Source organism: Xenopus laevis, chromosome 6L (assembly GCF_017654675.1).
Source record: "Xenopus laevis strain J_2021 chromosome 6L, Xenopus_laevis_v10.1, whole genome shotgun sequence".
In the NCBI taxonomy this organism is placed as follows: domain Eukaryota; kingdom Metazoa; phylum Chordata; class Amphibia; order Anura; family Pipidae; genus Xenopus; species Xenopus laevis.
The window spans coordinates 130,942,108-130,959,005 of NC_054381.1; the positions used below are offsets into that span (position 1 = coordinate 130,942,108).

At 39.7% G+C, this 16,898-nt stretch overlaps 1 protein-coding gene across 1 annotated transcript in view; it reads right to left on the bottom strand.

Moving 5' to 3' along the window:
• The window catches only part of LOC108719297 (junctophilin-1), a 67,905-nt gene extending 51,428 nt beyond the window's left edge, over window positions 1-16,477 (bottom strand). The window contains exon 1 of the mRNA XM_018268080.2: window positions 15,681-16,477. Coding sequence (XP_018123569.1) covers window positions 15,681-16,059 — 379 coding nt within the window. The 5' untranslated portion in view covers window positions 16,060-16,477. The remainder of the gene's footprint in view (window positions 1-15,680) is intronic.
• Window positions 16,478-16,898: the final 421 nt, after the last annotated feature.

Genomic DNA, 16,898 nt, shown 5'->3' on the forward strand with positions numbered 1-16,898 from the left:
TTCACCTTTTTTTTGGTCCCCTGAAAACCATAAAAAAACCGGGGTTCTACTGTAGTAAACAATGTACACCCTATTATAAAATATAAGGATATTCTAAGTTACAGAGGAGTTCCATGAAGAACTAGATTGCTTTTATACAGGTCATGGAATTCTGAGGTGACTGATATTCTTTGTAGTTTCGAAAAACGGTCCGCACACACCAATATTGCAGTCGGGGATTGTGCCCCTTTTATTAATGCCACCAACAATGAATATTTATTGTTGGTGGCATTAATAAAACGGGCACAATCCCCGACTGCAATATTGGTGTGTGCGGACCGTTTTTCGAAACTACAAAGCAGTAAGGTGACCTGGCAAGGTCAACGGTGGGCCAGCACCACTACGCAGAATAAGTGGAAGGAGGTGTGCGGTAACACAAAGTTTTATTGTGACTGATATTCTCACATGTTTCATAAGTCATGTGATATAAATTACATCACTGTGCATGGTTTATATAGTGAATAAAGTACCCCCTCTTGTAAAATATAAGGATATTATAAGTTACCGAGGAGTTCCATGACCATATAGAAACACGAGGCAGAAGGCAGAGTGTTTTTATACAGGTCATGGAACTCCAAGGTAACTTATAGTATTGTCATATTTTGCAACAAGGGGTACTTTATTTATTATAATACAAAAGTTTCAGTGAGTCATGTGACAGAAATGACATCACTACTCACCGTTTAGAACGGACGACTTCAGTACTCACCGTTTATAAGGATATAATTTACAAGATATGCTTGGCTTTTGTGTATTATATAGTGAATAAAGTACCCCCTCTTGTAAAATATAAGGATATTATAAGTTACCGAGGAGTTTCATGACCATATAAAAACACGAGGCCGAAGGCCGAGTGTTTTTATACAGGTCATGGAACTCCGAGGTAACTTATAATATCCTCATATTTTACAACTGGGGGTACTTTATTTATTATAATACACACATTTTAGTGAGTCATGTGACAGAAATTACATCACTACTCACCGTTTCTAAGGCTATAATTTACATGATATTCATGGCTTTTGTGTATTATAAGGATATAATACACAAAAGCCAGGAATATCTTGTAAATGATATCCTTATAAACAGTGAGTTCTGATGTCATTTGTGTCACATGACTCACTGAAACTTGTGTATTATAATAAAGTACCCCCAGTTGTAAAATATGAGGATATTATAAGTTACCTCGGAGTTCCATGATTTTATTTCAGACATACCAAGAAAATATGAACTGTGGCGTGTGCAAAGGAATATTTATAAACACACACCTTTTTATAAAGGAATTTTTCTTTAAATTGTAGGGTCAGTCTCAATGCTTGGACCACATACACATTATTGTAAGCATTTAATAAACAGTAAAAAACACTGCTCATTACATCATTTACCAATTTTTGCACCAGGATGAATAGTTATTTTTGAGGTTTATTGAATTTTGAATTATACAAGATATGGGATCAATTATCCAGAAAGCTCTGAATTGCAGGAAGGCCATCTCCGATAGACTCCATTTTATCCAAATAATTAAAAATGTTTCCTTTTTCTCAGTAATAATAAAACAGTAGCTTGTACTTGACCCTAACTAAGATATAATTAATTCTCATTGGAAGCAAACCCAGCCTATTGGGTTTATTTCATGTTTACATGATTTTCTAGTAGACTTAAGGCATGAAGATCCAAATTACAATAAGATCCGTTATCCAGAAAACCCCAGGTCCCGAGCATTCTGGATAACAGGTCCCATACCTGCATATACATTTTATTAAATGCTACAGTCTGCATTTATACAGCTATAACTATACTTAATAATAAGAAAACAATTGTATTGCATTTAGATCTTTTAGTTTAAAACATTATCCCATAAGCAAATCAACGACGAAGGCTAACATTTTTATTAGATAACAGAATGGTGTTTTCTTACATTTGCGAGCGCTCATGGCATCTACTTTTACAACCTTTGGCGTCAGAACAAGCATAACAAGATTCAGATATTCCTCCTACACAGCGTGTCACTAGCTAAGATTTCAGTACATTCTGTAGCATGTTCCAATAACTTAATTACTGTATTTTTATACATTCTCTGGCACAAAAACAAAACTGCGAAAAATATGAAGCTACCATCTGAAACTATTTCTTAACTGAATATTTATTTATTAACTGTCATTGAGTCACTAAATTAAAACTAAACATACTAAAAAAATAAATAAAGAGGTTAATGTTAATACAGTTATGGGACCTGTTATCAGAATGCTCTGGAGTTTTCCAGATAACTGATCTTTCCGAAATTTGGATTTTTATACTTCAAGTCTAATAGAAAATCATGTAAACATTAAATAAACCCAATAGGCTGATTCTGCTTCCAATAAGGATTAGTTATATTTTAGTTTGGGAACAAGTACAAGGAAATTGGAAATCAGTTTTAAAAATTTGAATTATTTGCATAAAATGGATTCTATGGGAGATGGTCTTCACATAATTTGGAGCTTTCTGGACAATCGGTTTCCGGATAACGGATCCCATACCTGTACTATGAAATGAGCAGTGCCCTCTTCACTTCAGGCCTCAATAGTATATGTTTTTAATACATGGGTTTGATATACAGGAAGTCCTCGAGTTATATACGCCGTCCTTATACAGCTCACACTTACATACGGAGGCTATTACAGTAACATACTGATTTTTATTAGAATTTAGTTTTAATAAACCTCCTGTCCCAATCCCCTCTGGCATGTGTTGTCTACTGTAAAGCACAGAAAGGTAAAAATAAATACTATGTTAAGACAGACATCTGTCTTGTTACATTTAATAAGTAACTGTATATGTTTCAATTTACATACAAATTCAATTTAAGAACAAACCTACAGACCCTATCTTGTACGTAACTCGGGGACTGCCTGTACTGTATACACCCTTTTATGGTACAGTGATGTGGAATGTGCTGGAACTTTGTGTGTTAAATACAAACATTTCCCAGTTTTCCCAAGCTGACAGGAGCATACTTTTAGAGCACACAGGGAATATAAAGCTTAAAATACATCCTGCTGTGAGGAAGAATTATTCAGCAAAAAGAAAATGTTAAAATGCTAAAGACTTCATAAGGGCGAGAATATACAATAATGGTAGCTGGCGACATCTGAAAAAATATTAATGAAATATATTATTAATATTAAGATTTGCTGGACTGGTGTTTTATACGAGGTTTTAATTCTATTTTAGGTAGGCTAATTCATTAAATAGCTATACCCTCTGATGTGAGAGCAAAACTGCAGAAAACTGCATTCTGGTCATTTCAAAAATTAAATACTTTCTGTGTAGTTAAGAATCAGGGGCAATTTAAAGGACTGTTCACCTTCAAAAAACTAGTTGTTTTCAGTTAGATCACCAGAAATAACGACTTTTTCCAATTACTTTCTATATTCTATGTGTCACTGTTTTTCTAATATTGAAGTGTAATTTTTCACCTTCTGAAGCAGTCCTGGGAGGGGGGGGTCAACGACCCTGTAAACTGTTCTAAATGGATAAGTTTAGTTGATATATTTTGTATCTTTGTCCCTGCTGAGCAGAATCCCTGGGTTTCATTACATGCAGCTGTTAGAATTGATACAATAGTTGCTAATCCTCCAGAGATGCTGCTGAGAAATGTATCAACTAAATGTTGCAAAATTGTTCAAACACTTCAGAGTCTGCACCAGAATTACTGAGCTGCCTGGCTCAAATGCCAGAGACAGGAACCAGCAACTTAAAACTTAGATTTTTGGAAAAACAGTCAAAAATAAATAATGGAAAGTAATTGAAAAAAGTCTTTATTTGTGGGGAACAATCTAAAAACAACTGAATTGAAAAAAGTGTTTGGAAGGTGAACAACCCCTTTAGGGCAGGGGCACACGGGCAGATTCGGGGAGATTTAGTTGCCTGCCAACTAATCGCCTCTTCTTCTGGTCGACAATCTCCCCAGACTGCCTTCCACCTGCTATAATGAGAAAACGCTAGCGCAATGGCACTCGTGGCGAGTTTTCCTAAGTCCCCTGAAGTTGCCTCACAAGAAAACTTCGGAAATCGAAGCGCAGCGAGTGCATTGGCTCAGGCAATTTTTCATTTAAGCAGGCAGAAGGCGACTAAATCTAACCGAACCTGCCCGTGTGCCCCTGCCCTTAAGGGTTAATTTAAAAAAAACAAAACATAGAAATATAAAATCAGAGGGGAGGTGGAGAATTGTTAAACATGTAAAAATGTAATATATAAAGGCTGGAGTGACTGTATGTCTAACATAATAGCCAGAACACTACTTCCTACTTTTCAGCTCTCTAACTCTGAGCTAGTCAGCGACTTGAAGGGGGGCCACACGGTACATACCTGTTCAGTGAGTTTGCAATTGATCCTCAGCATTCAGCTCAGATTCAAAAGCAACAGATATGACCCATGTGGCCCCCACTCAAGTCTTTGATTGGTTACTGCCTGTTAACCAGGGAAACCAGTCAGTGTAAACCAAGAGAGCTGAAAAGCAGGAAGTAGTGTTCTGTTATGTTATGTTAGACATCCAGTCATTCCAGCCACCCAGTTTTTATTTTTACACTGAACAATTTCTTTAAAGCATAAATGAACACTGGTTGGAAACATGGTATATTTAGAAGCTCCCAGAAAGAAGGAGAGATAATGCCCCCAAACCCCAGTTCCAGTTTAGCAGATGGAGCAGTTCATCTGGCGTACTCTTGAATGGGTCACTCTCCAAAAAAAAAATGTCATCAGAATGTCAAGTAGTGTGTTGCTAAATCTGTTTTTTCAACTTTTTCTCAAAACACACCTATTGTGGATCCCTGATGGTTTATTATAATAAAGTGCCTGCTGTGCTTATTAGATACTAAGCTTAGAAATGGCCTTGCTGGGCTACTCTGCCTCACATGAGGTATGGAAGAGTGGGCCATATTGAGGAGTGTGGGTTGCAAGATGGGTGATATCATTCCAGCCAGTCACGTGACTTGGGCACCTGGGAAACTGACATGGCTAGCCCCATGTCAGATTTCAAAAAGAAAAATAAAAAAATCTGTTCGCTCTTTTGAAAAATACATTTTAATGAAGGATTTTGCGAAGGAGCACTATTAACAGATGCATTTTGTAAAAAAAGATGCTTTCCTGTGACAAAATCCTTTTAAAATAAGCTAGTTCTCTCTTAATCCTAAAGCACACAGGGTGGACTTCTGGTGTTTTACCCACCGCATATTTTTGGCAATGCAGAAAATCACCTTATATTGTTCTTTGCCTCCCATACAGTCAAAATGGCAATGACCTGAAAACATGAGCACTGCTGTCAGCTGAATGCTGCTACATTTTTCTAACAAGCAGCAATTCTAGTGGCCGGGTACACATACGTACAAACTGACAGTTGTCCAACAAGCACAAGTATTATAAGGCAATTGGCAGTTACCTCTATGGGAGGGGGAGACTATTCCATGCATTGATAAACATTGGGCAGAATACTGTAAATTTGCCCAGTGTGCTATAGACCCACTTCCACAGACTCATTCAGGTAGCAACTGTGGCTAATGGCACACTACATATCAGAAACCACCCAAGCTGACTGCCATTACCTTTGATGGCAATCACCTGTTACTGCTCAAAGAAAGATTTTTTTTCCAAAAAATGCTTTATTGTGTGTTATCTGGACAAAACTATCCTGAACATGTGGCAACAGCTCCTAGGTTTTGATTTGCCATTCACCTTTGAAATATCAAGAATTCCTTAGTGTACTTCCTCAACCCAACATTTTCCCTATTGCAAACAAGTCAACCACACTGTGAGTAGTGCATTTTTAATTGCCGACACAGGCTGGAATTAGAACAGGGGAAATCTCAGGGGAAAGTTAGGTTGAGGCTTTCACAAATAAGTAATGAAATATCTTAAAAGAAAAAAAGTCTATTTATAAAACAGATGTTTAATCATCCAGCTAAGTGATCTCGTAACAATGATGCTTCCCCTTTAATCTTGATATACAAACAAAATGGATCAAGTAAGGTTTGTATTAAATATATAAAAGGAAAAAATTAATGGCGCTCTTTTCTAAAATAAAAAATTCTAATTAGTAAGTCAAAGTTCAATATATATTCATGGAGGCTTATGTTGCACTGTAACGAATAGCATGTGGAATAGAGAAATCAATAGGTGCCTTTGGGAAGGTCACCTAGATATTTGTCTGTTAATCACTAGACATTACCAAAGAAACTTCTGTAACTGCAACACACCAATTAAAGTGTGTGTGCGTGTGTGTGTATATATATATAACGTCCAAACAGGTGAACGCACTCTTTCCGGATTTTAGATATATAAACGGGTGCGTAGGTCAAATCTTCCAATACAATAGAGCAAATGGTTGATATTCATGTTATTAATAGGAACAAATACAGTATTAAAGTGGACCTGTCACCCAGAAACAAAAAACTGTATAATAAAAGTCCTACTCAAATTAAACATGAAATTCAATTTATATTTTTTATTAAAGCATTCATAGCTGTTGTAAACTCATTTAAAAATCTCAGCTGTCAATCAAATAATGCCTTAGGCATAGAGGTGGAGCAGACAATTACTTTCAGTTTCCATTTTGCACTTCCTAGAAGTCACTGCTCTCCCCACATTCTCCCACTCTCTTCAACATTTAATTGTGTAACCAGTGCATGGGGATGGACATCGGGTCCCCCATTCTGGTGCACAAAGTGTTTCCCATTCAAATCAATTGGACCCTCTGAAGGCAAAGTTGTGAAGACTTTTCGGCCAATTCCATGCCATGTGACTTGAGCTTAAAGGAGAAGGAAAGTCGTCTTGCACTTGGGGGTGCCAAATGTTAGGTACCCCCAAGTGATTGTATTTACTTACCTAAAACCCTGGGCCAGTGTTTCTATCAACAAAAAACTGCACTGGCCCGGGGTTATTCCAGCGAGAAGCTAAAGAGGACACAGACCTGCAACTGCAGGGGGTATAGGGGGCCCCATGAGGCCCAAATAATGAGCAATATCAACATCTATTGATAAAACAGGACAACCTCTGATATATGTTGGGGGGGTCCTAAAATTAAAATTCGACCCGCTCCCGACCGGCCCACCTTCCAACCCACATCGGCCGTCTGGCGCTCCCCCTCTATTTATAGAATCGCACCACAGTGACGTCACGAAGGGTGCATGGCAAGTATAAATTTAGGTGCCGAAAGTGCTAGGTCGCGGGGAGAGCAGGAGAAGAGCTCAGCCCGGAACCCCAGCCCGCACATCACTACCCAGTAACATCTAGTTACGCCTCTGGCTCCTTGTCTTGCATCAATGTGTATGGTTTAAAAATGCAGTCCTAAACTTTGTAGCACAGCAAGGCAGTCACCAGGAAATACAAGGGGATTGTGGTGGTAAATCTCTGTGGTGACAACAGACTACAAACCTCCCCTTTACCCCAAATAACATCCCCCGTCAAGAATCACTCTAACCAAATGGGCTGCTTAAATACAGACCAGAGAGCAACTACAGGCACACCTGGTACCTCAGGGACAACTGCAACCGTAAAAATGCCCTTCAGTCCAATCAAAGGTTAACAGAGTGTGCAAGAAAGGTGTGTGTGTGTGTGTGTGTGTGTGTGTGTGTGTGTGTGTGTGTGTGTGTGTGTGTGTGTGTATATATAATACACAAAAGCCATGAATATCTTGTAAATAATATCCTTATAAACGGTGAGTTCTGATGACATCGGTTATAAACGGTGAGTTCTGATGTCATTTCTGTCACATGACTCACTGAAACTTGTGTATTATAATAAATAAATTACCCCCAGTTGCAAAATATGAGGATATTAGAAGTTACCTCGGAGTTCATTGACCTGTATAAAAACACTCGGCCTTCGGCCTTGTGTTTTTATATGGTCATGAAACTCCTCGGTAACTTATAATATCTTTATATTTTACAATAGGGGGTACTTTATTTTATGTAAAGTTCAAGAGGACCCGCACTCCTTGGTTAGTGAACCAAAAAATGTCTATTTTTCAAACTAGTGCATCCAACGTTTCGACCCACATTAGGGCCTTTATGCACAAAATAAAGACATTTTTTGGTTCACTAACAAAGAAGTGCAGGTCCTCTTGAACTTTACATAAATACTTTGACCCTGCACCCACGCTTATGGAAGACTGGTTCAGAGTGCAAGCGTCTGATTCAGGATATAGATAGAGATATATATATATATATATATATAGATAGAGATATATATATATATATATATATATATATATATATATATATATATATATATATATATATATATATATATATATATATATATATAACAAACAAGGGAAAGTTGTGCTCACCACTAGTTTTTAAAATCATTAGGCGGGGGTGCAATGAGGGTGTGACCACAAAATACATATAGACAAATACAAGATTCCTCTGCACTCAACCCATTATCAATATATTTAAGACAGAGACATTTTGTGCATACTGCTACTGAAAAATGCCTTACCCTTTAAACAAAACAGGGATTGTTTGTCCATATATTGCAATATATTTAAGCTGGCCAACTACGTCAAAGTCATCCCATATCTGGCCAGTCCTATGCTCAATTTTCATTTGATTCATTAAGAATTCTATGGTTTCATTATACATTTTATAAAAGGGACGAATACGTTTTACCTGCAACTTACTAGCTGCTTTCAAAGTAAAACTCCCAAACTTGGCTGCCCTTTTATTAGACACCAGTGGGATCACCTGACTATAGTTGGAGGGGGTGGGAGCTACAACATGGAGCTGGTCACTGCTCTTGTAGAACTATAACAAACAAGGGAAAGTTGTGCTCACCACTAGTTTTTAAAATCATTAGGCGGGGGTGCAATGAGGGTGTGACCACAAAATACATATAGACAAATACAAGATTCCTCTGCACTCAACCCATTATCAATATATTTAAGACAGAGACATTTTGTGCATACTGCTACTGAAAAATGCCTTACCCTTTAAACAAAACAGGGATTGTTTGTCCATATATTGCAATATATTTAAGCTGGCCAACTACGTCAAAGTCATCCCATATCTGGCCAGTCCTATGCTCAATTTAAATATATTGCAATATATGGACAAACAATCCCTGTTTTGTTTAAAGGGTAAGGCATTTTTCAGTAGCAGTATGCACAAAATGTCTCTGTCTTAAATATATTGATAATGGGTTGAGTGCAGAGGAATCTTGTATTTGTCTATATGTATTTTGTGGTCACACCCTCATTGCACCCCCGCCTAATGATTTTAAAAACTAGTGGTGAGCACAACTTTCCCTTGTTTGTTATAGTTCTACAAGAGCAGTGACCAGCTCCATGTTGTAGCTCCCACCCCCTCCAACTATAGTCAGGTGATCCCACTGGTGTCTAATAAAAGGGCAGCCAAGTTTGGGAGTTTTACTTTGAAAGCAGCTAGTAAGTTGCAGGTAAAACGTATTCGTCCCTTTTATAAAATGTATAATGAAACCATAGAATTCTTAATGAATCAAATGAAAATTGAGCATAGGACTGGCCAGATATGGGATGACTTTGACGTAGTTGGCCAGCTTAAATATATTGCAATATATGGACAAACAATCCCTGTTTTGTTTAAAGGGTAAGGCATTTTTCAGTAGCAGTATGCACAAAATGTCTCTGTCTTAAATATATTGATAATGGGTTGAGTGCAGAGGAATCTTGTATTTGTCTATATGTATTTTGTGGTCACACCCTCATTGCACCCCCGCCTAATGATTTTAAAAACTAGTGGTGAGCACAACTTTCCCTTGTTTGTTATAGTTCTACAAGAGCAGTGACCAGCTCCATGTTGTAGCTCCCACCCCCTCCAACTATAGTCAGGTGATCCCACTGGTGTCTAATAAAAGGGCAGCCAAGTTTGGGAGTTTTACTTTGAAAGCAGCTAGTAAGTTGCAGGTAAAACGTATTCGTCCCTTTTATAAATGTATAATGAAACCATAGAATTCTTAATGAATCAAATGAAAATTGAGCATAGGACTGGCCAGATATGGGATGACTTTGACGTAGTTGGCCAGCTTAAATATATTGCAATATATGGACAAACAATCCCTGTTTTGTTTAAAGGGTAAGGCATTTTTCAGTAGCAGTATGCACAAAATGTCTCTGTCTTAAATATATTGATAATGGGTTGAGTGCAGAGGAATCTTGTATTTGTCTATATGTATTTTGTGGTCACACCCTCATTGCACCCCCGCCTAATGATTTTAAAAACTAGTGGTGAGCACAACTTTCCCTTGTTTGTTATAGTTCTACAAGAGCAGTGACCAGCTCCATGTTGTAGCTCCCACCCCCTCCAACTATAGTCAGGTGATCCCACTGGTGTCTAATAAAAGGGCAGCCAAGTTTGGGAGTTTTACTTTGAAAGCAGCTAGTAAGTTGCAGTAAAACGTATTCGTCCCTTTTATAAAATGTATAATGAAACCATAGAATTCTTAATGAATCAAATGAAAATTGAGCATAGGACTGGCCAGATATGGGATGACTTTGACGTAGTTGGCCAGCTTAAATATATTGCAATATATGGACAAACAATCCCTGTTTTGTTTAAAGGGTAAGGCATTTTTCAGTAGCAGTATGCACAAAATGTCTCTGTCTTAAATATATTGATAATGGGTTGAGTGCAGAGGAATCTTGTATTTGTCTATATATATATATATATATATATATATATATATATATATATATATTATATATATATATATATATATATATATATATATATATATATATATATATATATATATATATATATATATATATATATATATATATATATATATATATATATATAATCTGTAGTCTGGAAACCAGACTTTTTTCAATCTTTGTGGGAGCAGGGTCAAAAAATCCACAAAGAAAGATCCTTGAAATTGAAAAAGGCCCAAATGTGGGCCGAAATGTCGGATTGATGTACTGAATAAAAATACATATTTTTGATGAAATATATATATATACATACACACTAAACAAGTTAGCCCCAGCACTCTCAACATATAACCCCCTAAAAAAATATTCTTGCACAACTGAACTGTATCTTTCTTAAAAAAGACACTTTTAGTTACAAAGTTTGTACAAAGCATGCATAAGCTGACTCACCCCGTCAATACTGTATACAGTTCAGTTGTGCAAGAATATTTTTTCAGGGGGTTATATATTGAGAGTGCTTGGGGCTAACTTGTTTAGTATGTAAATGAAGCCTTGCCCAAGTGCACCCAATTAGAAAGGTGAGGAGCGGCATTTCAGCTTGTTTCGTTAGAGAGCTACTTAATAAATAAGTAAATAATTCAAAAACCACAAATAATAAAATATAATAAAAAATGAAAACCAATTGCAAATTGTCTCAGAATATCACTTTCTATGTCATATTAAAATTTAAAGGTGAACAACCCCTTTAAAAATTAGCTACTTTTTGCACGGTTTACTAATATAAGGTCCAGTTCTCCCACAGTGGCAGTACTTTAGCTCTTGGCAGCACGATCGAATTGTGAAGGAATAAACATGGCATCTAAGAGTGATATTCCTGCACACACGTTTCTGTCACATCACAGAGAATGCAGCGACCTATTAAAGAGTCGGTTCATCTTTCAGTTAACTTTTTGTATGTTACAGAATAGCTAATTCTAAGCATCTTTTCAATTGGTCTCCGTTATTTTTTGAAATTTGTTTTGACTTATTTGCCTGCTTCTTCAAACTCTTTCCAGCTTTTAAATTGGGGTCACTGACCCTATCTGAAAAAAACTCAAGGCAAACAAGGCTACAAATATATTGTTATTGCTACTTTTGATTACTCATCTTTCTATTCAGGTCCTTTCCAACTCATATTCCAGTCTCTTACTCAAATCAGTGCATGGTTGCTAGGGTAACTTGGAGTAAACTCAAAAACCGTTAAAAAAAAGAAAGCAATTGCAAAGTGTCTTAGAATATCACGGTCTACATCCTACTAAACGTTATGTCAAAGGTGAACAACCCTTTTAAGCTTATCAACAGAGGATTGGAGTTTGGGGCTCATTGATTTTTTATAAAATTCAGTGTGAGGAAAAGAACTTGGATTGTAAGCTCTGGTGAGGCAGGAGCTAATGAGAATGATTGACTTCTCTATAAAGCACTAGAGAATATGTTGCTCCTATACAAATAAAAGACTATTATTAATAATAAATGTGTCTCCAGGTCACCCTTTGCTGTCAGAGGCAACAATAACCCAGAACCACAATATAAAGGTAAAACCCCAGTCATATGGCTTAGCTTCCTCATTTACAGAAGTTTTGCTTATTTGTCAGTATTTGTGCAGGACTATCTCATGCATGGAACGCAAATTCCTCCTGTATCACCAGAGTTATAAATTTGCTTATGTTGTGTCCACTTCACAAGATCCAACAAGCCTACAATGAGTGGGTTGCAGAAACATGATGCACTTCCACCTGTTCTAATATGTTTCATGCTGTGTTGGCATAGGAGTAATATGGCTACATTATACAGCCTGAAATTCAGTGTAGTGAGATCAAAAAACCTCAAAGACATGGCACAAAGTGAGACAAATTGATATGCGAGCCAGTTGAATTCATGTGAATGAGCATTTGCAAAAACACAAACTCGTGTCAATACAGACTTCCTCAAAGTAGATTTTTTAAAAAAAAAAAAAAAATATACATAATTCCCAAGAAATGCAGCTCAACTCCATGAATAAATAGTTATAAAAATGTAAGCTTCCTGGGTGGTGCTCTCTCTAGAGCAGGGGTGTCCAAAAGATTGGGATCTACCAGTAGATCTTTAGCTGGTGATCAGTAGATCTGAAGCCAACAAACAGCTTGTCTAAATCACCCTTGTGTTTCAAACTTTTCATTAAGATACGTTTTATGTCAAGGTTACATAAGAAATAGATGTTTAAATAATAATTTTATCAAATCAATATATAAATATTATTTTCAAAGGAACAGAATTCTAACAATGATTTTATGAAAGTAGACCATAAAGGAACATCACTAAAAGTAGACCTCACATTAGTAAAGTATGGGCACTCCTGCTCTAAAGCATGGTCTATTCCAGAGGCCAGTACAGGATTACCACGCTTGCACTGGCTCTCCAGGACAAGCCGGTGCACGGTGAAGGAGGCCTCGGCAACCTCAATTGTGATAACAAAGAAGGATTTCACTGGCACACGAAGGTTCTTTCAAGCAGGTACTAGCCCTTGCTGAGTTTATTTTGCAGAAGTGCAACGTTTCGGGGTGAACCCCTTTATAGATATAAGGATTACAGTTAGTAAAGTAAACCAGAGTGAGCCTTGGTAGGTAACACCAGGAAGATGTAAAGTGGCACCCTAAGGCAGTGATCCCCAACCAGTAGCTCATGAGCAAGATGTTGCTCTCCAACCACTTGGATGTTGCTCCAAATGGCCTCAAAGCAGGAGCTTATTTTTGAATTCCAGGCTTGGAGACAAGTTTTAGTTGTATAAAAACCAGGTGTACTGTCAAACAGAGTCTCAATGTAGGTTGACAATCCATAGGGCTACCAAATGGCCAATCACAGCCCTTATTTGGCACCCCAAGAACATTTTTCATGCTAGTGTTGCTCCCCAACTCCTTTAACTTCTGAATGTTGCTCACAGGTTCAAAGGGTTGGGGACCCCTGCCCTAAGGTAACACCAAGGATTAATGTCAATGTGTGGGCATCCCAAGGTAACAGTAAGCAGTAAGATACCAGTCTGTGGATATACTGTACTATTAACCCCCTGTGGAGATTGCAGTCAGTGGAAACCCATGAAACGGTAATAAGTCTATCCACTGATAAAGAAGCAAGGTCTATATCTGTAGGTTTACTGGTGAAGCAGCAGCTGGATGTCAGCAAGTAAATCAAAAAAGGATTGCACACTCAGTTAGCCACAAACAATAATGTATTTATTACATAAGGACAAAGGGGGTTAACAAAAATGACAAAATAATAAGCGAGCCCAACGTGTTATGACCTAATGGTCTTCCTCTGGGGCACAAAAAATAAATAATGGCTTTTTTTGTGCCCCTGAGGAAGACCACTAGGTCGTAACGCATTGGGCTCACTTATTATTTTGTAATTTTTGTTAACCCCTTTGTCCTTAAGTAATAAATACATCATTGTTTGTGGCTAACTGAGTGTGCAATCCTTATTTGATTATTTATATGTTATTTCTGGAGACCCTCATGGGGAAGCCTCCTATGGATTAGCACCTTGTATTATAATTTTAAGCGCTTGAGCCTTCCTCTTTGTTACTTTTGGATGTCAGCAAGTACACTGGTGAAGTATTGGGATCCAGTTGCTGGTCAGTGGGCATAGTGGTAAAATACTGGGAGTGGGTGCAAATGTGCAGAAGAGAGAGAGTGCACTGGTGTATTAAGTGATGTTACGAGTGTCATGCACTGGTGTATTAGTGAGGTGACAGGGGGTGGGTACACTGGTGTATTAGTGAGGTTAAGAGTGTCATACACAGGTGTATTAGTGAGGTGACAGGGAGTGGGTAGACTGGTGTATTAGTGAAGTTACAAGTGTCATACAGTGGTGTATTAGTGAGGTGACAGGGAGTGGGTAGACTGGTGTATTAGTGAAGTTACAAGTGTCATACAGTGGTGTATTAGTGAGGTGACAGGGAGTGGGTAGACTGGTGTATTAGTGAAGTTACAAGTGTCATACAGTGGTGTATTAGTGAGGTGACAGGGAGTGGGTAGACTGGTGTATTAGTGAGGTTACGAGTGTCATACAGAGGTGTATTAGTGAGGTGACAGGGAGTGGGTAGACTGTTGTATTAGCGAGGTTACAAGTGTCATACACTGGTCTATTAGTGAGGTGACAGGGAGAGGGTGCACTGGTGTAGCATTGAGATGACTGGGAGTGGGTGTAGTGCTTTCAGTGAGGTGATTTTGGTGTGGGTGCTGTGGGGGTACAAGTGAGGGTGTGTCAGCAGTGTGTTGACCAGTGGGTAGAGCAGTGAAGCAGCAGGGGTGTATGATGCAATCACTGGCAATGAGCCCACTGGTGAAGGATTGTGATCCCTGCCACTGACTAGTTCCCAAAAGTGATCCCTGTGTCAGTCAGTCAGTGAGTGAGTGAGTCTGATAGAGGAGTGAATGGCAGTGGCCAGTGGGCACAATGATGAAGGAGTGGAAGGGCAGTGGCTGGATGATGAAGAGAAGGGCTCAGGTTGATGGAAAAGTGGGAGAAGGGCAGGCTGATGAATTGCAAGGGTAGGGAGCACCCAAAGTGGGAAATCTGATGAAGAAGTGTAAGGGCAGTGGCACAGGCTGATAAAGTAGATGGGCAGGAGTATGGGCAGGGAACATGGGCAGGAGTATGGGCAGGGAACAGGCTGATAAAGTAGATGGGCAGGAGTATGGGCAGGGAACATGGGCAGGAGTATGGGCAGGGAACAGGCTGATAAAGTAGATGGGCAGGAGCATGGGCAGGGAACAGGCTGATGAAGAAGTGTAAGGGCAGGGAGCAAAGACAGTGTCAGGATAATGAAGAAGTGTAAGGGCAGTGGCACAGGCAGTGGACAATATAATGAAGGGCAGAGGTGATGGGAAATAGACAGACGGGTGAAGACTCCCACTGTCCCACATGTTCCAGGTTCTCCCCAGACGTTTGTCGGACTCACCTCCATCCCCGTACGTCTCGACCCCATATCCGTCCTGCAGTCCGTTACTCCACGTCCCATCGTAGCGAGCCGGGGTGCTCATGCTCAGCCGGACCCCATAGCGCCCCTTAAAGCCGTGAGACCATTCTCCTCGGTAAATCCACCTGCCCTTGGTCTCCACACCCAGCCCGTGCCTCTTGCCCTGAGCCCAGTAGCCCAGGTAGGTGTTGCCGCTGGGCCAGGTGTAGGCGCCCACTACCTCGAAGCCGTGAGACCAGGAGCCCGAGTACTCCCCTTGTCCCTTGGGGCCGGTGCAGATGCCGTGCCCGTGAGCCTTGCCGTCCTCCCAGCCGCCACAGTAAGTGCCGCCATCGTCGAAATCGAAACGTCCGCCCGTCATTCAGGGGAGAACAGACAAGCGGATCCCGGCGGCTGAATCAGTGCTGACAGCTGGACACTCTCCCGGGGAGGACGAGAGTCTGGAAGGCGAAGCTCTCCTGCTGTGGGCGGCGGAGGAGGAGGATCGCACACTTTATCGGCCGACGGCATGCGCTCTCTCTCCCCCACTCTTCCCTCAGCTTCTTCCCCTTCTCCCGAGTCAGGGAGCTACATCCACACACCCCTACTAACCCACTCACTGCTCCCAACATCCAACCAATGCCGGGACTGCCTCAAGCCCACATCACCCCGCCCCTTCTCTCAGTCACAACGCCCGCCCCTTCGCTGCCTTAACTAAACTTGTGCCCGGGGATGTGCAACCTGTCGCTCCTCCACCATGGGGGGATGTGTGTGTGTCAGGGCAGTGGGGAATCTTCCTACCGACCTCAATAGCGCTCAGCTTGTGCTGATATGAGAGGGGCACATGAGTTGTACATTCCCGCCAAATTCCCACCGCTCCATGAAGCGAGAGACAACAGGAAACACGGGTCTCTCCATTTATCTCCGTGAACTGAAACTTTCTGTATTTCGAAGAAATGTGTAAATCACACCTTCACATTCATTTCCATCTTTATTTAGGGCCAGTGTTTAAGGTTATCACATTTTCTAGCAAAAAATACCGCCATTCCTATGTTTTTTCATCTTTCTTCCCTATTCATAACATTGGCATTAAGAATCATTTTTACTGGCCTGGTGACCAGGTCTGAGAATTAAAATAGGCCCTGGCATTTCAGCTACACACAGGCCCAAATAGCCCCCACCAGCCCACTAAATACTGACTTCCTATCAGGCCCAGATTTG